This window comes from Lissotriton vulgaris, chromosome 5 (genome assembly GCF_964263255.1).
Source record: "Lissotriton vulgaris chromosome 5, aLisVul1.2, whole genome shotgun sequence".
Classification (NCBI taxonomy): Eukaryota; Metazoa; Chordata; class Amphibia; order Caudata; family Salamandridae; genus Lissotriton; species Lissotriton vulgaris.
Genome location: NC_141693.1, coordinates 1,313,514,806 through 1,313,539,281, shown reverse-complemented (window position 1 = coordinate 1,313,539,281; position 24,476 = coordinate 1,313,514,806). Strand labels below are relative to the sequence as shown.

At 45.0% G+C, this 24,476-nt stretch overlaps 1 protein-coding gene across 4 annotated transcripts in view; it reads right to left on the bottom strand.

Moving 5' to 3' along the window:
- The window catches only part of BLTP3A (bridge-like lipid transfer protein family member 3A), a 636,759-nt gene that overhangs the window by 382,336 nt on the left and 229,947 nt on the right, over positions 1–24,476 (bottom strand). For all 4 annotated transcript variants that reach the window (XM_086923213.1, XM_086923214.1, XM_086923215.1 and 1 more), the window contains exon 11: positions 7,219–7,352. In XM_086923213.1, coding sequence (XP_086779339.1) covers positions 7,219–7,352 — 134 coding nt within the window. The remainder of the gene's footprint in view (positions 1–7,218; positions 7,353–24,476) is intronic.

Genomic DNA, 24,476 nt, shown 5'->3' with positions numbered 1-24,476 from the left:
AAAATATATAAATTAATAGCATTGTTATTCGCAAATAGCTAACACTTTCCAAATGCAAGTCCTATTGGCTATGGTAATGCTTGTTGGTAGCAAGCAAGGACAGTGCTGGTGCTGAGTGATGTGGTGGTGCCCCAGAGTGATGTGGTGGTGCCCCAGAGTGATGTGGTGGTGTCCCAGAGTGATGTGGTGGTGTCCCAGAGTGATGTGGTGGTGTCCCAGAGTGATGTGGTTGTTTCTCAGAGTGATGTGGTTGTTTCCCCCAGTGATGTGGTGGTGTCCCCCAGTGATGTGGTGGTGTCCCCCAGTGATGTGGTGGTGTCCCCCAGTGATGTGGTGGTGCCCCCGAGTGATGGAGGGTGGAGTTGGAGGGTGGAGCTGGAGGGTGGAGCTGGAGGGTGGAGCTGGAGGGTGGAGCTGGAGGATGGAGGTAGAGGGTGGAGTTGGAGGATGGAGGTAGAGGGTGGAGTTGGAGGGTGGTGGGTGGAGTTGGAGGGTGGAAGGTGGAGTTGGAGGGTGGAGTTGGAGGTGGAGGGTGGAGTTGGAGGTGGAGGGTGGAGTTGGAGGGTGGAGTTGGAGGGTGGAGTTGGAGGGTGGAGTTGGAGGGTGGAGTTGGAGGGTGGAGTTGGAGGGTGGAGTTGGAGTATATTGTGGAATCTGAACGTAATGAAGGTAGAATATAACTTGCATTGAAGACTGTATTTTGTATTACTTTTTGGTTTTAGTAACATTACTAGATTGGTTGATGAATCTGCAATGAATAACTTGTAGCTATAGCTTGAAGAATAACCAGATGTGTGGTAGTAATGTGAATTACACTTTACGCTCATTTGGTCTTTTTCATATGAGGAAACCACACCCTGGGTATCAGATAAAGGATACACAAATTCAGAATACAAATCATAATGGGGGTCAAGGTACAACTGATTGATTTTCAAATGGATATATTACACTACACATAAATGTCCTACCTTGGCTTATATTGGTGAGTATGGGAAAATGGTTTGGAACTAACCGCGTACAACTACTTGAGATAATATACACTGGAGATGTGTGTGCTATTATGACCTGTGCTTGGTCGAAGTATTTTACTATGATCCAAGACGGCATCACTTTTTATACGTCGTAATACTATAAATATGTGAAGAGGTAGACTTCTCTAGCACATTCCAGCAATTTAAAAAAGAGGATGAATTTCGAATGATTGTAATAATTTTCATATTTAGGAATAACACATATGTATGAGTTTAACTTTCGATATGGTAATTTTTGGTGATTCACGGATGTCTGATTTAAAATTATGAAGGTGAAGTTTGCCTGGATAATACAGGCACATAACTATAGAGTGACGCAGCATCGACTTATGTGAACTGGAGATCGGGTTTATGTAAATATATCTTTGCAAAACATGAACATTGAGGATTTACGGATTGACACAGGAGTCACGTGACCATAAGTGAAAGGTTAAGAATGCCAGATTCCCGGCAATCGACCTCGTACTCGAGGGCTGCACATGCTGCGAGGGACGCATACACGGTAAGAGGAGACTGGGTTATGTGAAGTAGGATTTGGAATAAGCATGTTTGGGTGCCTGAAATATAGGGTATAAATGCAATTTGTTTGAGCTACATTATAATAGGACATTTTGAGAAATACCGCGCAGATAGGGGATGCATGGCTACAATTGGGATACCGATTTAAACCGTACTTGGACGGTCGGATGAGCATGAGCTAATTTGTTTTTAACTGAAAATATACAGTGAAACCTAAGCTTCGTTTTTTTAAACAGAGGGGTGACATTTTAGCACCCATCAATTTAAGGAACGCAAGGGATGTGTTGAAGTAAAGATACAAATGAGCTGGGAATGTAAGTGGGTCTGCTGCCTGGCGCGAATGGCGTGAAGATAAACTCTCTGCATTGCTGTGGGGGGGGGGGAGCGCATTCCTTTGAAGTCTGATGGGGTGGGAGCCTTTGAAGTGATGCGAGGCACAGACAAATGGTGGAATGGTGGTGTGCGAGCGGGTTCCTTTCAAGTCGGATAGGGGGGGGGGGGGAGCAAATGGCGAGCGAGCGTACGGAGCACATGCACTGTCCATAATCCGCATTCAAAAGCCCTCTTGGTAGGCTTTCCTGGAGCACCTCTCTATATCTCTCTCATAGCGATTGCTCGCGCAATACGCAAGGCGATACCTAAAAACTGTTGTGAGCCAGAACGAAATACTTGTGTAGAGAAATGACTGTGGCACCTCATGTGCTCTGACGTAAATTGCGGTTGTAGACCTACACCCTCCTCCCCGGCTGATGCACCAAGACATGTTGCAGCTCAAGACTGTGCAAACAAAGCTAGGGCAAAGCTCTCAGCTTGGATACACACTCCCGGAGGCATTGGTGGAATGCAGATGTCAGGTGAGTCACCTTAAGGCGGATACCTTTTCAAGAGAAAAATGACAGGCCATTAGTTGCTGTGTAAAGAGTCTGCAAAACCGGGACATGATACTAAACAGGACTGGAGACAAATTGTATTTAATTTGTAATGTGCCATTTCTATATTTGTTTACTTTACGTATTAGTCATGGATCACCTATAGAACAGCTTTAAAAGTGCTTTCTATTTATATTTGAATTATGTACAGATCAAATGTAAAAATACCAGCTTTCAGTGATTTTACTTATTTTTGTACTGCCATCAACATCAAACTATCTGCCCTTTGTTCATTTGATCTCAGCAGCGTGTGCTTAACTGTAATAGGGCGCAATAAAGTGCAATGCATGGGGGTATGAGACATATGAGGATGATTTATTTACTTTTATTTCTTGTGGGCACCCAATGTTCCATTTCAGGGGTTTTGAAGCAGTTTCAATATAATTTAGGTCTTAATGATCAAAAGGTGACATTTCCAATATTTATCTCTTTCCATGCACTTCGCTGCTAGGGTTCACCCCCGAGATAATGTCACACTAAGTGTCACACATTTGGTATTGAATGCAACTCATAAGTACAGTGAAACCATGAAAATGTCACACATTAACATTCTGAAACTCAACAGTTACAGGGGGAGGGGGGTAGAGACTTTGAAGGTATTTTGGAGCCAGTATAGATGGGGTTTTTTCCCCGACCATACAGTACTGTTTTCAGCATGATGGTCCATTTGGTGAGTGCCTGGTGCCCCTGAGATTAATTCAGGCCTCCTACGTTTGAAGTCAAGACCACTGCTATGGATGTTCATAACGGATGCCATGCAGGGTGGGGGGCATCAATTGGGATCCCTCTGGAATGCAGCGTTCTAGAAGGAGACAAACCTGACTAATTAGCAAATAGATGTCAATGTGTTTCCTCCATTAACTCGAATAAAAGACAGCCATTGGCCTTTCCAGCATAGTGTTTTGCAATTTAAATCTATTTTTTTTTAAGGGCTTGCTTTTCTAACGGTCTTAAATTCGCGTTTATTTCTCTTTTTATAAAGGCCATAATACGTAAATGTAGTGGTTCTTTGATTTGCAAAAAGAGGTTTTTGAATTGTTGATCACATAATCATTCAGTAAAATAAGAAACGGAGTTTAACTGGTGAGCAGATATGCAAGGCGGAGATAGGAACAGTCTAACGCTTCATGCTTTTTGTGTTTGAATATGTCCGAATACTCCCACACACATACACATCACATGTTGGAATCCAGACCTTCTGCCATACAGTGCACAGTTTTACGCGTATGTTATAACAAGAAAGGTAAACTAAAAGAAGTCTATTTGACCACCAGACAAAAAAAGATAAAAGCCACAAGTACAAAAAGGTGATGAACTAGACAGTCGTGGACACTCATTCTTCTCTAGTTATATATTCGCAATTAGAAGACAGAAAGCGAATTAAAGGGAAATTCATACTAATAGCGAGACTAGTGTCACCTTGAGTAACAACACAGGTTTCAAAGTCAAACAAAAGACGAGATGATGAATAAGAAGAAAATAAAAAACTGGGAGACGAGAGAAAAAGTGTGATGTGAAGACAAAATAAACAAGCTTTGGCATAGCCAATAGGTCTCGCCTTTGGGACCTTATAAGTGTTTAGTTATCCAGCACAATATCCTTGGTGCAACAACATCAAGTGCTGCTTGGCTAAACACTTATATGGTTCCAAAGGCGAGACCTATTGACCTAGAGATGTTCGAGAAGAGAGGCAGCTGTGCTAGAGATGTGGGAGGAGAGGCAGCTGCACTAGAGATGTGCGGGAGGAGAGCAGCTGTGCTAGAGATGTGCGAGAGGAGAGCAGCTGTGCTAGAGATGTGTGAGAGAGGGCAGCTGTGCTAGAGATGTAGGGAGGAGAGGCAGTTGTATTGCATATGTGCGAGAGGAGAGGCAGCTGTGCGAGAGATATGTAGGAGGAGGGGCAGCTGTGCGAGAGCAGAGATAGCGGTGCAAAGCAGAAAACAGCTGTGCAGTAGGTGTACAGGACGAGGAAGCTGTGATGCTGATATGCAGTTAACTAAAAAAAATAGAATAAAATGCTGGAATTCATCTCAGCCTCCGGTAATTACTTGGGCCGCACTGCAACCCACTGGACAGGGAAGGAAAGAAATATGGAGGGGCACAAATGAAGGAAGAGGTAGGCGAAAGAACGACCAAGAGAACAGTGGGAGAGGAAGAGAAAAATATAGGAAGGGGAGAAATAAAGGGAAAGAACGCAAGAAAGTGTCGAGAGACAGATGGCATGAAGAGAAGAGGGTACAGGTAAGGTGGGACGGAGCAGGAGAGGGAGAAAGAGCGTGGGGAGAGAGCCTGTGATGGAATCGGAAGAGAGAAAACGAGGTAAGAGAAAAACCGGGAGGTGAGAGGAAAGATAAAGAAAGGAATTATCACGTAAACAGACTCAGAAGGTAGAGGGAGAACGAGAAAAATGGAAGAGAAAGAAAACACAAAAATGAGAAGAGAACATAGAAAAGCAGAGAGTGACAGAGAGAGACCGAAAAAGGGGGTGGCGGGGGTGGGGGGAGAGAGAGAGAGAGAGAGAGAGAGAGAAAACGAGATGGGTGCAGGAAAGAGATGAAGGAGAGGTTGGTTTCTGTGACTTCACAGTGTGCGCAGCTGGACGCTGTGGAGTGGTCAGTGCATCGTGGGTCCTAGTGCAAGACAGGCAAAGGGCCCCCTGGACGCTGTGGCGTGGTCAGTGCGTCGTGGGTCCTAGTGCAAGGCAGGCAAATGGCCCCCTGGACACGGTGGCGTGGTCAGTGTGTCGTGAGTCCTAGTGCAAGGCAGAAAATGGGCCCGTTGGCTGCTGTTTAAACTGTTAAATACAGGAATCTCCAAGGGTCAGTGGCCCCTTAGGTGTCTGGGACCCGGTGTCCCTGCACCTCCTGCACTCATGGAAGCTATGCCCCTGGCTGGGTGTCCACTCTGTCTGCTGTGTCCTGTGCAGTACTGTGAAGGCTTGGGTTCTGTGTTTCCGTGCATGCTGGGGGGTGGGTGCTGTGTGTGTGTTCTATACCCGTCTGCTTCTGCCTCGTTTACAAGTGCCAAGAAGCACATGTGCGCTGTAATCAATCTTTAAATGCAGTGCTCACATCAGAGTGTCCTTATAAGGATTGTACACACCTCTGAGAGGCCAAAGAAAACAGTCAACAGTATGTTTCTTCATGCAGAGCTTTCTAACCACGTCTGAGACTTCCTAGAGCTACGAGTGACCGACAATGGCGCAGAGACGTAAGATGTATTTGTGAAGCACACAATCACACATGGGATTTCCTGGTGCCGTATGACAGATTTTTGTTACCAAAGTGAGTGGAAGATAAAAGACTGGACAGGAGTTGAGCCTGTGACCACAGGTCAAACCCATGCACCTTCAGTGGAAACTCCAGTTCACAGAGCCATCACACCCGGCTGCCTCCTGCTGTCGGCCTCAGAAGGATAAAGGGCGTATGCCCTGCCGGGATGGGCAGCTGCACCCTGCAGAGTACACACAGACTTCTGGAGCAGGTGCATTGCCACACCGAGCCGTCTTATTGATTTTTTTATATGTTTTTGTCTGAAATCCAATATAAACTTCAGTTACAAGATTATTACAACTGCATTTTCTTTAAAAGGTCACTAGACGCTGTTTGTGCATCCGCCCCGACAGGGTCTGGAGATGTTTGCAGTGCACCCTTCATGCACGAGGTCCCGAATGCTACTTATGTCTCGCACGGGAAGGACAAACTTTGGCTCTGCCACTGTGTCCCCCACTTTGAGTGAAGTACTGACAGGCCAGGCTGGAAACGAGCAGGGGGCACAACACAAACAAGGAAGAAAGAGGCAAGCAAAAGCAGAAGAACGTTGTAGGCATATAAGAGAGATAAGTAGAAGAGGAAGGGCGAAATAGGAGAAAAAAGAGAGATTCTCGAAGAACAGAAGAAAAAGCAGACACAGGATACAGAAAAGGAAACAAGCACGCGAGTGGTGCGCGCGTGCCACAGCGAGCGATCTGTTTTCAATTATCGCGCCCGTGTCTAGGCACGATAATTCAAAACAGCTGTCGCCAGAGCGGGTAACCCCAAGCAATAGGCCGTAAGCAGAGCAAACGAGGGACATGCACCCGCCTTTGCCCAATTGCATGCTGTCTTTCTTAGGAAGCCCAATAGCCTGTGAGAAAAACAAAAACACACGCACAAGCGTGTGGTGTGCTTGGTGAGCTTTGTGAAGCCCCTTACTAAAAGTCGGAGAGCTTGGTGAGCTTTCTGAAGCCCCTTACTAAAAGTCTAGCAAGCAGCGCATGCGCGCTGCTCTAGGCTCGACCTAAAAAACAGAGGAGGAAAACAACTCAATGAAAAGGCCTAGGCCAGATGTAGAACCGGATTTCACACGCAGCCGAAAAGCAGAGCAGCAGAAACCTACTAAAGTAAGAGCAGTTACTATGAAATCTCCTGGGCTGGATCACGTTTAAGCAAGAAACAAGCCATGGCTGTAAATGCCTGAATCATGCATTCTAATTCAACATTGTATAGCCTGTTGTCACAAATGCTTCTGGGGTTACTCCTATCCCCGTTTAGACTTTGGGCTTGTTTGTCTCTCTGGAGGGGGTGGGAGAGATTTTCAAATGGCTGGACTTAGTAATGGCACAGATGACTAAAAACCATGGGGTGGAATCCTGACCTCTAGTTGAGACTGATTCACTAATTTCCATCCATCACTTCTTTCTATAATCACTCAGCTTTGCCAGAGGCAACTCGCACACCTTCATCCACCCACTGACCCACCTGATGGAGGTCGAGCCCATCCACCCTCACCACCATGCAGCTGGAGCGCAGCCGGCTCCACACAGGGCGGGAGGGCCTTGCGATCTTCGGGAAGCTCATCTCCGGTTCACTGCTCCGAGACGTGGAAAGAGTGTCTGAAATGAGAAGGGTGGCTTGAGTTATCGAGTCTCGGCCGCAAGAAGGATTTCGTAACAATGAAAAAGTATGCTTTCTGCACTACAAGGACAGGGTAGGGTGAGAGGCAGTGAAGGAGTCAAATGGCTAGGATACAGCGGTACAGGCACGTCAGCAGAGATGGGATGAAGGTGCCTTTCTGAATGGAGGCTGCTGGACAACAATTTATGCGAGGCTGGGATGCAGTTATTTATGCTGCAGAAGAAGGAACGGTGATGAGATTTAGGATGTGAAGATTTAAAAAAGAGAACTGAAGAAAGGAAAACTAAGAATGTTTGCAGAACAGCTACACACAATGCAACTAATAACGTCTATAATGCTACTGTGCAGAATTTAAAAGAAAGTACCCCCATAGCTGCCAAGTGGCCATATGCGGCCCCTTATGCCAGTGCTGGAACATTTTGCATTAAGGGACCAGAGCCCTAGATTTTCATTAATGTATTGTATCACTAGAAAAGACTAGCTAACGTTTTAGAAAGAAGACATAATCACATATTCAACTAATGCCCGCATGCCCTTAACGATGGGGAGGTAATACTAGTTCGACAACATAAATGTCTTCATTAAATTCATAAACAATGAATTAGTGTTGGATATCAAAATACTTCTCACTGAAAGAAAGCCTCTTCATATGCATAAAACAATGACTAGGTAAAAGTGCTGCTTCTCTCTGTACAGATACATAGAAAAAACCTTTGGTAAAATTCAGTTCTGCTTGGGTTGAAAGTAGTTTTAACCAAATTTTAATTCCCACTTAGGGTAACTATATAGCCTTAAATCCCAACCTTATCATGCACTGCTCAAGACCCCACACAAAAACAAAAGTACTATCAGGGGCATTACTGGTGCACTTATCACATTACAATCGACATGAACAAGACATCACTTGAGCTGGTATAGGAGTAGAAGAGCGATATGGTCACTGTGGATGACCAGATCCTACCTATGTTCAGTGTATCTTTCTTTTCTCCACGGAGTAAACTCTGTAAAAGGAAATTATTATTTGCTTACCCAGTAAGCATCTGTTCTTGGCATGTAGAGCTGTAGATTCACATGCTTTACATACACCTGCCATCTAGTGTTGGGTCCGTATGTTTGCAAGTAGTTTTTCTTCAAAGAAGTCTTCCCCAGTCACGAGGTAAGGTGACTTCTCCTTTCAGTGATAGTGCGCATGGGCATCGACTCCATTGTTAGACTATTTTCCCGCAAGAGGGTGAAAATGGAATAAGTAAGTGAAGTATAGAGATGTCCATGCGTATGACTATATAATGAAGAGCTGCAACAGCTATAGGGGCCCGGTGAGGCGGATGGGCGCATGTGAATCTACAAAGGCGGATGGGCGAATGTGAATCTACAGCTCTACATGCCAAGACCAGATGCTTACTGAGTAAGTAACATAATCCGTTTGAGGCATGTGTACTGTAGATACACATGCTTTGCATATACTACAAAGCAGTATACTCCCAAAGTGGTGGCTGACCTGAAGATGTTGCTGTTGTTTGAAACAGTGTTTTAAGTACTGCTTGGCCTACATTAGCTTGTTGGCATGCTAACACATCTACACAATAGTGTTTGGTAAATGGGATCGGTGTTAACCATGTAGCTGCCTTAAATAGGGTAGCTAGAGGAATGTGATCTAAAGAGGACATAGTAGCCCCTATTTTGCGAGTGGAATGTGCTCTAGGGGGTATGGATAAAGTTATTTTAGCTTTTGCATAGCATGTTTGAATGCATTTAACAATCCATCTTGTAATGGCAGATTTAGAGATGGGATTGCCTTTGTGAGGTGGAGCAAATGCAAGAAACTGTTTTTCTGTTTTGCAAAAATCTTTGGTTCTAGTTATGAGTACAATAAAGCTCTTTTGACATCAAGCGTGTTTAGAGCTCGTTCAGCTACAGAATAAGGTTAAAAACACAGGTAACTCAACTGATTGGTTAATATGAAAAGCAGAAACCACTTTGTGAAGGAATTTAGGGTTGTGCAAAGAACTACCCTGTCTTTCTGCAGCAGAAAGAAGGGTTCTTTCAAGGTTAATGCGTGTAGCTCCCCAACTCTCCTTAATGAAGTGATTGCAATAAGGAATGAAACTTTCCGTAAAATAAACTGCAAAGGACAATTGTGCAATGGTTCAAAAGGTGGACCCATAAGCCTTGTAAGGACAATGTTAAGTGTTAAGATTCCATACTGGCACGGGGGGAATTCTTGGTGGTATTACCCTTTTCAAGCCTTCCATAAAGGCTTTGATCACTGGAACTTTAAATAGTGATAAATGCTGCCAGTTCTGCAAATAAGCAGCTACTGCTGCATGGTGCAAACTAATAGATGTATAAGCCAGCCCAGATTGCTTTAAGAGTAACAGGTAACAGATAATATTTTGTATAGAAGCATCTAAAGGACTGCTTATTAGGGGAAGGTGAATTACAGGGTGTGGTGCTCTTACCCCTATCTTTAGAGTTGTTTCACCTATATCCTCCTCGAAAGAAGCCTCTTCAGAAAGAGGACTGGATATTACCTTTGTAAGAGAAGGTTTTCTGGTCTGAGGGTGTGGTTTTGGACCCTGCTCGGTTAAGATGAGTGACAAAAGGAGCCTCTGTTTGAAGGAGACTGGAGCGCTCCCATGGACTTCGCGACTTTAGTGTCCTTTTTCATTTTTTCAAGAGCCGGATCAACCTCAGGACCAAAGAGATGTTTTTTATCAAATGGTGTATTTAAAATAAATTGTTGGACTTCGGGCTTAAACCCAGAAATCTTTAACAAAGATTGTCTTCTGAGTAAGATGCTAGTGTTGATCTCTCTAGCTGTGGTATCAGCAGCATCTAGAGCACCACTTATTGACAAATTGGAAATTAGCTTTCCCTCATTTACCAAATCTTGCGCTTTTGCCTTATGCTCATCTGGGAGATATTGGATCAATTGCTCCATTTCATCCGAGTGTGCCCTGTAATATCTGGCCAAAAGGCACTGAGAATGTTTTGCAATGCGCCAGCGATTGGCATCTTGAGCAGCTATGCGTTTGCCAGGAGCTTCTATTAGCTTCTATTAGCTTAGATTCTGTTTCTCGGGGAGGCGCATCCCCTGAGGTTTGGGAATTAGATCATTTGCGACTATTGGACACTACCAGTGAGTGTAGTGGCAATGGGCCCTTAATAAATACTGGATCTGTTGGGGAGGCTCAATATTTTTTGTCGATTCTAGGAGTCAAGATGTGTGCACGCACAGGGACTTTAAACATTTCATCACTTTGTCTTATCATAGCCTAAAGCATAGGGAGTGTTTGTGTTGACCTGTGCATGGATCCTAAGGTCTCAAATAAACAAGCATTGGCATAGCGAATAGGTCTCGCTTTTGGGACCGTATAAGTATTTAATTATGCAGCACAAGATCCTTGGTGCAACATCAACTGTTGCATGGCTAAACACTTATGTCCCAAAGGCGAGACCTATTGGCTACGGCAATGCTTGTTGGATGTTGCTGGCCCCACGATGACACTAAAGTTGGTGTCCTCTACGTCTTCAAACTTGTTCCAAGATAACTACAGGTTGTGATATTGCGCTAAGTAACTTGAGGTTCTTTACTTTTAGACTTGGACCATATTTTGAGAGTAAGCTACATCCTAACGCACCCCAAATGCCTTCTGCTGAAGGCGGTGTTCCCTGGATAACGCTCCATAGAGCAGTTCACACAATGCAAGCCACAGATGATGTTTTGCCAGTTCTTGATGAAGGGTACCGGTAGGGGTCAGTGCGTGGGCGAGCACCTACTGGTCTGCACGACTGCTTTACAAAGAGCAAATAGGTTTCTGTGATGATGTGCTTTTTTCTAAGCACTTTTGGACCGGCGACTAGGACTCCGCTTTATGGTCCTACCGTTGAAATGAGAAAGGAGTAAATACTTTACCTAATGTCCGGAAATTCCCTGTTATGCTTGTGCTTTACTGCAGATAAAATTTGAATAAACTAAGAACTCTACTGATGTCAAGTGAAGCACATGTTTTATAACGTAGGGTTAATTGTTTAGAACCTGAGCAAAGGATCTTGTAGGCGTGTGTGCGGGTGGGCGTGTTTCTTTTTGCATGAGAGCGCGTGACTGGTGTGCTGAGACTCATTTCAAGGTTAACGACAGTCCTCTCTCACAGGTACTCGGGCCCTGAGTCTCCTGGTCAGCTCTCTTCAGGGACTTGGACCGCTAGTCAGCCTCAGGTACGAGCTGCTAAGGAAGGAGGAGGGGTCAGTGAACAGGTAGAACAGGATGAATGGAGGGCAGTCGCTGAAAGCAGAGACACCTAAGAAAAAGCTGAGGGAAAGGAGACAGCATATGTTCCACACAGAGAAGAGGCAAGAGTGGAATTAAAATTGGTGGAACACTACAGGAGAGAAGGGCTAGAGAGGTGGAGAAGTTAATAATTCTGAAATAGAGGAAAGGAAGAAGTACAAAAAAACGACAGACCAAATAATGGAAAATAAATAAGTAGAAATAGAGATAAGGTAATAGTTAAAGTCAAGCAAGGAGATAAGACAATGCAAACAAAATAAGAACGAGAAAGAAAAAGGAAGAATAAACAAGTCACCAACATGCAAGCTTCATGGTCCGCACGCGCTCGTGTGACAGCAGCTGTTTTCAAGCACACTCGTGCTTATGGCGCCATCCACCTTGCAGCAGCGAGCAACAGCCAATTAGCATGCGTGCCGCTGCTCACTCCCGCAAGGTGCATGCCGCCACAAGCATGAGTGTGTGCTTGAAAATGAGTAGAGTGACGGCTAAAGGCCCTCCTATGCAGCGCATAGACACTGCATAGGCGAGACCTAAAAATCCTCTTTTAGTGATTCTTTGTTTAGTACCACCCAATGCAGGGCCGGTCCTAGGACTTTTGGGGCCCCGGGCAGAAAGGGAATGTGTTGGGTCCTTCTAATTTGCATACAGTGTGAAATCACAGGAAATGCCATTACAGGTAGTCCTATCAATTGACGATCGTTGAGAGGCTTTGCAAGAAGCACTTTTCTTGATTCACATAACAGTAAAACAATAAAAAATAAATATTACAACTAATAAAACAGGTAAACATATGTTTAAGTTCTACACATGAAAATACTTTATTTTAGTCCTTCGGTACAAGTCCTGCCTCCCAGTTGGCATGTTAGTAAATGCTGGCCACCTCTGTAAAGTGGTTGTTCACAGAGTCAGTTCTGTGGCATACCACTGGGATGGACTGCCCCAGGCATGCCAGCTAATCGATTTGTTTTGTACCACCTATTGATTATCCTGTTTGCCTACATCAATCCCTTGGCAAGCAAAAAAAATTGGAAATTTGGCATGCAGGAGTTTGCAGTAGGATCCAGGGCAAACATCTAAAATGAAGAACAATCCTGCACCCTGCCACTCTACTTTGGTAGGCCTCAGAGCACTCGACCATGACTGTGAGGTCCAGGTGAGAGGAGGACTCTCGTGGGCCTTGCAGAACTGAATCATCCTTCGTGGCGCAAGAGAGCCGGAACAGTAATGTAGCAATGCTGCCTTGCACCATTGAGCAAGCAAGGTAAATTGTTCCTTCCCACTACCCTCTAGTCACTAACTGGACAGTAAAATACAGCCATAAGTTGTGTGCATTGGGCCCATTCCTCCTCTATACCATGGTCCCATTGCACTTACTACACATTTTCTAGGGACGCCCTTCAGAGGGTGCCTCTTGCCCTTGGCAGAGAATCCAGGAACAGTGCTGCAAAGCCCAGGGCGAAAATTGCAAAAAACACAGTTGGACAGAATGTAGAACAATGTCATGCATTCAACCCAGTACAAGGATCTGGGCCTAAATCCATCGTTTTTTTGCACTCCACACCACCCTGGGTTAGACACTGGCTATATGCAAATCAGCTCTGACCCTGTGCCTCATGGGAACAGTCCAGTCCGAACTACCAAGCCATGTCTTTCCCAGACCGGAATCTAGCATCCAAGGACCAGTTTCCGGCTATCAGCCTTCTTCAGCCTGGATAGCTTGACTCCAGTGGTGTGGAGAGCCTGGGACTCACGTCTGAGTATACCCAGCACACTCGGGGTGAAAATTGCAAAAAACACAGTTGATGGACAGAATGTAGAACAATGTCATACATTCAACCCAGTACAAGGATCTGGACCTAAATCCATCGTTTTTTTGCACTCCACATCACCCTGCCACTGGATTCAAGCAAGCCGGGCTGAAGACAGCTGGAATGCCAGAAACCGGTCCTCGGAAGCTTGTTTCCGGTCCAGGGAAGACATGGCTTGGCAGTTCGGGCTGGACTGTTCCCATGAGGCACAGGGTCAGACTGATTTACATATAGCCATGTCTGAACTGGGGTGGCAGAGTGGGCTAAAGAACGGTGATGTATTAAACCCAGGTCTTTTGACTGGGTGTGAGTGTTTGATTGGTTCAGATGCTCCGTCCATTACCACCCCCTTTTGTACCGCAAAGCCCAGGGCAGCAGACTCCCTCACTTGTGCCTCCCAGCACTGGACTATGGTTGTGAGGCCTAGGGGATGATGGGCCTTGCCTGATCTCTGCAGCTCTGGATCATGGCTGTGCGGTGCATGGGAGAAGGAACCAGTGGCATAGTGGCAATGTAGACATCAGCCGGATGGAAGAAAATTATACCAGACAGTAAAACACAGCCATAACGTGGGTGCATTAGGTTCCGAACATCCTTGAGCCGTGGTGCAACTGCACCTGCTGCACTATTGTTAACTACACCCGCGGATAGAGGACCCATGGGCCTCACAACCATGGTGTTCACAGCTGCTAAGCTTATTGGTGGGTGCCTTCTCCCCGGAGTGTCCAGCCATGGCTGCGAGAGCCAGTGAAGGGGGAGCCTCTTCCAGGCCTCACAGCTCTGGAGCATGGCTGTGAATCCCATAAAAGAAAGGGAAGAACCACACCAATGGTGTCATGGTGCAAAGTAAAAGCATCCCCTCACCCTTTTCCACTGGCTACCGAGTACAGTAAAGCCATTATTTGGGAAGATTTGAACTCCTTCTATCCCTGAGCCTGGTGCCACTACACCTGCTGCACTACTGACTGCTATGCCCCACACATATGCCCATGCACAGGGCCAGGGTAAAGTGCTGTGAGACAAATCCAATTGGGCCCACAGGTGGGGTCCCACACGAGCCACCCTCACTCCTGGGCCTATGAGTCAAGCTGTAGCATTGAGAGAATTAGGAGAGGGAGCCCACTCCCCCCATGGTATATGTATTATTAATTTTCCTTGTATCCTTTCCCAGCCCTGATTAAGTCCAGGAAGGAATATGCTACTTACCAGTATGCATCTGTTCTTGGCATAGAGGGCTGCAGAGTGGTACATTATGAATAGATCGCCATCTGATGTTGGGCTCGGATGATTGCACTTTGTTTTTCTCTTGGAGAGTCTTTTGTCTCTTGGTGACTCCTCCCTTGGTTGGTAGTGCGCATGGGCATCGGCTCCATCCTTAGATTGTTTTGCCATAGTAGGGTTAGATGGAGTAGTATAGTAGAATACAGATAAGAGTGCCCATGTAAGTGTATCTAAATAAGATAATGTTGGAACAGACACAGGTTTCCGGGGAGGCTGGGAGGGCATGTACCACTCTGCAGCCCTCTATGCCAAGAACAGATGCATACTGGTAAGTAGCATATTCCGTTCGAGGCATATGGGCTGCAGATGGTACATTATGAATAGACTATATAGCAGTTCTCTCCCTAGCGGTGGTCGCCCGTGTCTGTTGCAACTGTCTGAAACAATGTTTTTAATACTGCTTGTCCCACTCTAGCTTGTTGTGTTGTGTGCACATCTACACAATAGTGTTTTGTGAAGGTGTGCGGTGTAACCCAGGTAGCCGCTTTGCATATGTCATCTAGTGGAATGTTTCCCAGAAATGCCATAGATGCTCCTAGTTTACGTGTAGAGTGAGCTCCAGGAGGAACAGTTAATGTTCTCTTTGCCTTTAAGTAGCATATTTGAATGCATTTTACAATCCATCTGGCAATGCCCGCTTTGGAGATGGGATTGCCTTTATGTGTGGGAGAAAACGCAACAAATAGCTGTTTTGTCTTTCTGAAAGTTTGTGTTCTTTCTATATAGTACAATATGGCTCTTCTAACATCCAGTGTATGTAGGGCTCTTTCAGCTACTGTTTGTGGTTTTGGAAAGAAAACCGGTAATTCCACTGACTGATTGATGTGGAATGCTGAAATAACCTTCAGTAAGAATTTTGGGTTTGTTCTAAGAACCACTTTATTTTGGTGTAGCTGCATAAATGGTTCTTGAATCGTAAAAGCCTGCAGTTCACTTACTCTTCTAAGTGACGTGATAGCTATGAGGAAGGCTACCTTCCATGTGAGGAATTGAATTTCACACCTATGCATAGGTTCAAATGGTGGCCCCATTAGTCTGGTAAGCACTATGTTGAGGTTCCAGACTGGGGAAGGTGGTCTTCTTGGTGGAATGACTCTTTTGAGTCCTTCCATGAAAGCTTTAATTGCTGGTACTTTGAACAGTGACAGATGTTGTCTGTTTTGTAGGTATGCCGCTATGGCTGCTAGATGAACTCTGATAGAGGTATATGCTAGGTTACATTGCTGTAAGTGTAACAAATAGCAAATGATTTGTTTAGTGGATGCGTCCAGAGGGTTGATGTGCTTACTGTTACAGTGTATAGCAAACCTCTTCCATTTTGCTGCATAGCATGCTCTGGTGGTAGGACGTCTTGCTTGTTTAATGATTTCCATGCATTCTGGTGGTAAATCTAAATACCCAAACTCTATGACCTCAGGAGCCAGATCACTAGGTTCAGTTGTTTGGGATCTGGGTGCATTATTTCTCCATGGTTCTGTGTAAGATGCATGGGTAATAACCTTAGCTTTTGATGTGGTACTTGTGAGAGTTGTAGCAGCGTGGTGAACCACGGCTGTCTTGCCCACGTGGGTGCCACTAGTATCATTGTCATTGAATGTTGCTGTAGTTTCCGAACCAGTAATGGAATTAGTGGTAGAGGAGGGAACGCGTAAGCAAATCTGTTGGACCAATTTATCCACAGTGCATTGCCCTGGGACCTTTGGTGTGGGTACCTGGATGCGAATTCTTTGCATTTTGCGTTCTGATGATTGGCAAACAGATCTATCTCTGGTTGCCCCCCTTTTTGGAAGAATGGCTGTAGTATTTGGTCGTGCAGCTCCCATTCGTGTACTTGTTCTGACTGTCTGCTTAGGATGTCTGCTATTTGGTTTTGAACTCCTGGTAGGTGTTCCGCTAACAGGTAGATCTTTTGAGGAATGGCCCATCTCCATATGTCCTGTGCTAGTCTGGACAGTTGGAGAGAGTGTGTCCCCCCCTGTTTTTGAATATAATACATTGCAGTCATGTTGTCTGTTCTGATCAGGACTGCTTTGCCTGTTATTTGCATTTGGAAAGCTTTTAGTGCTAGAAATATTGCAAATAGCTCTAGGTAGTTGATGTGCAGTTTCTTTTGCTGCACACTCCACTTCCCCTGTACTGTGTATCTGTCCATATGCGCTCCCCATCCGGAGAGCGATGCGTCCGCTGTTATTATCACTTGTGGAATTGGCTCTAGGAACGACCGTCCCTTGGAAATGTTTTCTGTGTTCCACCACTTCAGAGAGCGATACGTCCGGTCGTCTACCAACACCAGATCTGTAATCTGACCTTGAGCCTGATTCCACTGTGTCGCTAGACACTCTTGTAGTGGGCGCATTTGTAGTCTGGCATGTGGTATTAGCAGTATGCAGGAGGACATCATGCCTAATAGTTGCATAAACACTCGTGCTGGTAGTGAGTGTTGTGGTTGAAATATTTGTATTAACCCGACCATTGTCTGTACTCTGATTGGGTTGGGGTATGCTATTGCCTTTTCTGTGTCTACTGTAGCCCCCAGGTATTGCTGAATCTGGTTTGGTTGCAGGTGTGATTTTTTGTAGTTCACCGTGAACCCTAGGTGGTGCAGCAATTGAATTGTCTTCTGTGTGTTGTGAAGACATTCTTCCTTTGACCTGGCCTTTATTAGCCAATCGTCCAAGTATGGGAAGACATGTATTTGTTGTCTTCTCAGGTGTGCTGCCACCACAGCTAGGCATTTTGTGAAAACTCTCGGTGCTGTTGTGACACCGAATGGAAGGACTTTGAACTGATAGTGTTGTCCTTCTAACACAAACCTTAGGTATTTTCTGTGGGCTTTGTGAATTGGGATATGAAAGTAAGCGTCTTTTAGATCCAGTGTAGAAAGAAAGTCCCATTTCTTCAGTAAAGGGAGTACTTGTTGGAGCGTGACCATGTGGAAGTGCTCCGTAATTTATGAAAGCATTGAGAGGTCTGAGGTCTAATATTGGTCGTAGGGTCCCGTCCTTTTTGGGGATCAGGAAGTATAGAGAGTATACTCCTGTGCCCTGTTGATCTTTTGGGACCTTCTCTATTGCCTGCTTTTGTAGAAGTGCTAGCACTTCTTCTCTTAACAATGTCAGATGATCCTGACTCATTGGACGCTGTTTGGGGGGGATGTTTGGTGGGGTATCTGTGAGTTCTAGGCAGTAACCATGTTGGATAATTTGTCTCACCCACTTGTCTGACATGATGTTTTCCCAGACAGGTAGGAACTGTGATAGACGTCCCCCGACCGGTGTTATGTGGTCTGGGGGGAGTTCTATGAAGTCACTGTTTTGGTGTTGAGGCGTTGCGGTTATTATTATTTCTGCGGCCTCTTCCCTTATTGTTGTTACCTCTGTAACTGCCTCTTGAATTACCTCTGGGTGATGTTGGTGTGAAAGATGTGGATTGCTGATTCGTTCCTGTGTTCTTTGAGCCCCCTCTATAGGTGGATCTACGAAAGGAACCTCTGTGTGTTGGCTGTTGCAATGCTCCCATTGACTTAGCCGTTTCCGTATCTTTCTTCATTTTCTCTAATGTCTCGTCTGTGCTTGAACCAAACAATGTCTTCTGATCAAATGGTTTGTTCAGTAGGGCTGTTTGTACCTCTTGTTTGAATCCTGAGATTCTAAGCCATGCGTGCCTTCTTAGCATGACACTAGTGTTAATCGATCTTGCTGCAGTGTCTGCTGCGTCTAATGCACATTTAATGGAAGTATTTGTTATAATTTTACCTTCCTGTATTAATTGGTCTGCCTTCTTCTGATGTTCTTTTGGGAGATGTGTAAGAAGTTTTTCTAACTCATCGTAATGTGCCCTGTCGTAACGTGCGAGTAGTGCTTGTGTATTGGCTATATGCCAGCTATTCGCTGCCTGTGATGCTACTCTTTTACCTGATGCATCTATTAACTTTGACTCTTTATCTGGTGGAGGAGCCTCTCCTGTAGATAATGAGTTTGCTCTTTTACGAGCGTTTGAGACCACTAGCGAGTCTAGCGGTACATGCCCTCTAATAAATATTGGGTCCTTTGGAGCCGCTTTGTATTTTTTATCAATTCTTGGGTTTAACACCCTGGCTCTCACTGGGTTTTCGAATATCTCATCTGTGTGAGTAAGAAGACCTTTCAACATAGGAAGAGTACCTGATGTTCTCTGTGCATTAGGTAGAGTCTCTAACAAGAAATCCTCTATTTGAGGTTCTGTATGTATATCTACCTTATGGTATTTTGCTGCCCTATTAATGAGCTGCACAAAACCTGTGTTATCATCAGGTGGTGAAGGCTTTGAGGGATATAGCTCTGGGTCGTTGTCCTCATCTGACCATACATCATAATTTTCCCATGGATCCTCCTCATCTGGGATAGTTTCGTCATCCCCTTGAGGTTCTCCCTCCCCTAGATCACTGTCTACATCTGACTGAGGTGTAGCTGGTCTTGGTGTGGAAGGTGTAGGAATATTTGGCCTATTGTGAGGAATAGGAGAAGAGGGTGCTACTCTAGGACGAGGAGAAGCAGGAGGAGTTATATTCGTCCCCATTGTTCTCTTTTTTGAAGGAAGAGGTTTATCTTCTGACTGTTCACTCTTTCTCTTCTTCGTGACCACTTTCCCAGTTTGTGGATCAATAAACAAGATCTTTTGTTTGGGATCTGTCTGTTGCTCCTGAATCGGTACCGAGGGTCCTGGTTCCGAGACGTGCTTTTGTTTTCGATCGTCAGATCTTGTTGTTTTCGACACCGAATGTTTGCTCGATTCCGACTTTCTTGGTATCGAGTGTCTCTTGGGCGATAAGTCATATTTATGTTTCGACATGGAATGTTTCGATCCCGAGCTCTCCTTTGTATGTAGCCTCGGTGCCGAAGTCGATGTCGCCCTTTTCTCGGATCCGACATGGTGGGAGTCCGAGTGTTTCGGTTTCAGTTTCGGTTTCGTTGCCGGGCCCGAGGGCGGGGCGTCGGAAACTTTTTTCAGCGGTTTGACCGGGCCCGAGGGCGGGGTCGTTACCGCACGGGGTCGGTTTTTCGGTAAGGGGACGTCGTCACTCACGGTTTGTTGCTCGATGAGTTCTTCAACCTCCGACTGGTCCCCTTCTGACCCCGACTGGTCCTCTTCTTCCTCGATTTGTTCGTCTCCGAACAACTCCGGGATCGCTTCCGCCTGCATTCTGGAAACCTCGTGTCTTCGAGCTCGACGATTTCTAATCGTTAGCTTGGAGGAGAATGCTGCGCAGGCTTCGCAGTCCCTGGATTCGTGTTCAGGCGATAGACAGAGGTTGCACACCTCGTGTAGGTCCTTGTGTGGGAACTTAGCACCACACGTTGGACATTTTTTGAATGGAGTCCTTTCCATGGACTCCGGGCTTGACTGCGTCGAGAAAGGCCTCCTGTTCTTCGACGTAGATCCAAGTTTTTCTCTTCTAGTTTGAATTTGTAACGCGTCGGAATGGAAATGAACGCGTTCGAATAACAATACCGTCGAATTGGAAAGGGAATACGCGCCGAAAATCACTTTTTTGTGAAGTTGATCTGGAGCGTCTCGATCTTCATCCGAACCCGATGGCGGAAAAAAACAATCTAAGGATGGAGCCGATGCCCATGCGCACTACCAACCAAGGGAGGAGTCACCAAGAGACAAAAGACTCTCCAAGAGAAAAACAAAGTGCAATCATCCGAGCCCAACACCAGATGGCGATCTATTCATAATGTACCATCTGCAGCCCATATGCCTCGAACATATTGTTCCACATGCAACAAAACCGGTGTCGGCTGATTTCTTTGAAAAAAGACTGAACATTTTTCTCCAACACTTCAAAAGATCATTTCCGTATGTGTTGGCTTGCATATTCTACTATATGTGTTTACACTAACACACTGTAACACCTAATCTATGTGTGCCTAGGTATATGCATGAATTAAATAATTGGAAGGTGTTTGTGACCTCACAAGGAGTATGACGACCCCCTTCTGTGCTACAAAGACCTTCCTTTCTGCCACAAACAGGCATTGCTTTCACAGCTCATGAGTAGCTGAAAGAGTTTTTTTTTTAAAATGGTTAGAACTGCCAGGCACCAAAATGCGAGATTATGGGCATCATGTTTTACCTTCGAGTAAGAAATAGTCTGGATCTTCATTCGCAGGCCACACCTGCCAATGCAGACGGGTCTCACAGCCACGTCTGTGGATTTAAGGCCCAGGGGAGAAGGGGCCCCTCCTCGGGATTAGCAGCCGCAGTGGAAGTGGGCCTCTTTCCCTATTCCTCACAGTTCTACACATGCCTGCGAGGCCCGGGGGAGAGACATCCCTTCCCTGGGTCTCTCAGTGCAGCAGCATAGGTGTGTGGCCAAAGACAGGAAAATACTTTTGTGAGGCCCCATGTTGGTGGGCTGAGGACGGGGCCCTGGGCAGCTGCCCATGCTTTGCGCCATATTCTGCAGCTCAGTCAATGAGTTCCTGATAAGATACATCGTCATCAGGTGGAGATGGCTTGGCAGGGTAAAGAGCTGGGTCGTGGTCTAATAGAGGGTCAATTGAGTAATCGTTCCATGGATCTACTGGTAAATGCGTGCCCCCCCTCATCAATATCGTCCCCGTCATGGTGTGACTGTGGAGAATCCTGAGGAGTGATATGTAAAGGATTTAAAGTCGAAGAAGAGGGTATGCTGGTGGTGGATGAAAAGGGCGGCTACAAACAAACATATATTTTTTAAAGGGATCTTGTAATGAGTGTCCTCATCAGGAAGCTTGTGTTTACAAGGTAGCTTGTTATCCATATGACCAGTTTCCGGATTAATATAAAGTTTCTTTTGTTTGGGATCCATTTTTGGTGGTCCAATGGCTAAATTTGGATCCAAAGGGACATCTTTTGGTTTCGTGACGGTGTTTCGGTGCTGATGTGGCCATGCCTTTGAGTACGGAAGACTTCAGCTCTGGAGGCGATTTATTTTTCGGCATGGAGGATTTTCGCTCCAAGCCGGATTTCGACTTGGAACCAGAGTATTTCAGCTCCGAAGAGGGTTTGTGTTGACTCGGTCCCAAGCCAGAAGGCTTAATTGTGTGTTTCGGAGCCGGGCCGGAAATTGGGGAGTTGGAAACGTCAGCTCGGTGCAGACCTTTGCCAGAAGGCAGAGGTGGTGCCGAAGCCTTAGATTTTTTTGAGTGAGTTGATGGGGCAAAGGGTCTTCCGTAATCATGTCACCTTGTCCCTGCGAAAGTTCTTCTAAGTCAAGGTCTATCTGGAGCTCCGACCCGTAGAAGGCCTCTTCCTCCTCTGCCGCTGATACACCAATATCTTCTTGCTCGGACTCATCACCTGAAAATATCCGGCATGTCTTCAATGCTTTGAAACGGCATCTCTCGATGTCGAGCCTGACGATCACAAGGAGTTTTCTTTGACCAAAAAGATCTGCAAGCGTTGCAGTCTTCTTCTTTGTGCTCTGCAGACAGGTACAAGTTACACACCTGGTGTGAGTCAGAGCGAGGATAATTTGTGAGGCACTGAGGAAACAATTTGAATGGTGTCCGTTCCATCGATGGAGAGCTGGAACAGCACGGTTAGGCTCAAAGGCCGTCCAAGAAGGTCTCCGATCGAAAAGTAGATTTTGTTGGGTGAAATGATATGCGGAGAGGTGGGAAGCGCGTGCGAAAAAATACATTTGAGGGTAGAGAGTATTGCGCACCGAGGGGAACCCGAAAAAAGACTTTGAACTGGAGTGCAGAATTACACGTCAAAACTCGATTGCGGAAAAAAACAATCTAACAATGGAGTCAATGCTCATGCACACTATAACCGAATGGAGGAGTCACCTTACCATGACTAGGAAAGACTTCTTCAAAGAAAACAGAAAAAAGAACAGAATCCACCACTAGATGGCAGGAGTATGTAAAGCATGTGTATCTACAGTACACATGCCTCAAACACTCAAACACTATGTAGGTGACTGCCTCTGCAAAGACCCAGAGGGGTGTCGAACAGTTTTTGGGCCTGGAGTCCATTTCAGCATCTGGATACTAAGCTCAACACTTATACCTCTATTTTCACCAACATGGTCTTGTTATCAGAAGCCACTGTGAATCGTCTTCAATCTTGCGCTACAGAATGTGGGATACTGCCATGTGTTGTGCCCATGGAAGCCAATGTACATGGCCTGTGGACAGGAGCTGTGAATGCAGTTGTAAATAGTGGCCCCTAGCAGCAGGATCATGGAGCAGATTTACCCTTTTTCCATGCTTTTCTTAAAGTCTGTGCCCCAAAGCTCACTTTTCACTGCTTTAAGCGATCTTTAGAAGCAGGGCTCTCTACTTTAAGGTGGTTAAGGTAATGAAAGTACAAATCCTGCATGCAAAGTATCCTGGCCCAGTCCAGTATATTTAAGCCCTGGCCTATGGAAAATTATTGCATAAGTGCGCTCTGACCAGCATAAGGTCATGAGATGTGCACCAGAGAGGCAAAAGAGTGGCATGGTTGCACTGCACTGCACTGCTCACTGTAAATGATTAATTACATTTTTTATAGACTGATTCTAAAGCAATGACGTCCCTTCAAATTAAGTGTTTGGGGAATGTACATGTTTTTTTTTAAAAGAAAATGAATTTATCCTTTTTAGTAAAAAAATAAATATATGTTTCTAAATATCTTGAGAAACAAGACAGCTGCAGTGGAGGGTGTTTGTTCCTACAGTTTATTTATAAACATGGCTGCTGGGAGCCAGAACTCGCAACACGATATGGCAACTCATTTCAACCTACTAGGTCTTGATCATGGTTATAAATTTGTCTTCAATTAATTCCATTATTTATACATTCACAATCCCTTTGTGCTGATCCACTCACACCACCCAGGTGCACACTGGCACTTGTAGTGCCTTGTCTGGTATAATTTGAATTTAAAATAATAGAGCAGCAGAATTCAGGGACAACTGATTTTCTCTGTGTTCGCCAATGATCGTAATCCTACAACAAACCCAAAAATAGAATGAGCGGCATCCATAATATGATTTTATAGTGCTCTAATCATAAAAGGATTCATTTAAAAGACACCAATCTCCAGCTGGTAAATAAATATGGCATAATGGAAGAATCTGACAAGATCTGTGGAGCTCTAGTAATAGGCTGATCTATAATACTATTCTTTTGGTGAGTCTTGAAGAATGGAAAAAATAGAAAAGCAAAGGACTTCGGATCCAATGCTATTCTAGCATTCACTATTATACAATATATACTCATACACTTTTAAGTGCACCTCATCCTCATATCATTCAAGATGTATGCTGAGCTCCTCTTGATGATTATGGCATAAACTAAATTTGCTCCACATTGATTATATATTTGGATTATAATTTCCTGATCCTATTCCCTCTTTCATGTTTCAGGCTTGTATCCAGTCCGAGAAATAGTATGCAGGAGGGGTTGCCACTATACTTCTCCCGATAACAACATGCCTCTGCATAGCTATTGTTACTGTTCTTTGCAACACACAGATGATCCAAGACCTCCTTCTGTATTGAAAAAAATTGTGCTTCCAATATATTGCAAAATATTTGAGCTATACATTTTTTTTGTTTTTATACATTAATAAATGCCAAAGTATGTTCTTTGAATAAATGTACGAGAAATTACACTAGATTGTTTTGTAAAATGAGGTGGCAGGTACGTCATAGAAGAAGAACCAGTACTAGGACTAGGGTATTACAAAGAACAGAATAGAAA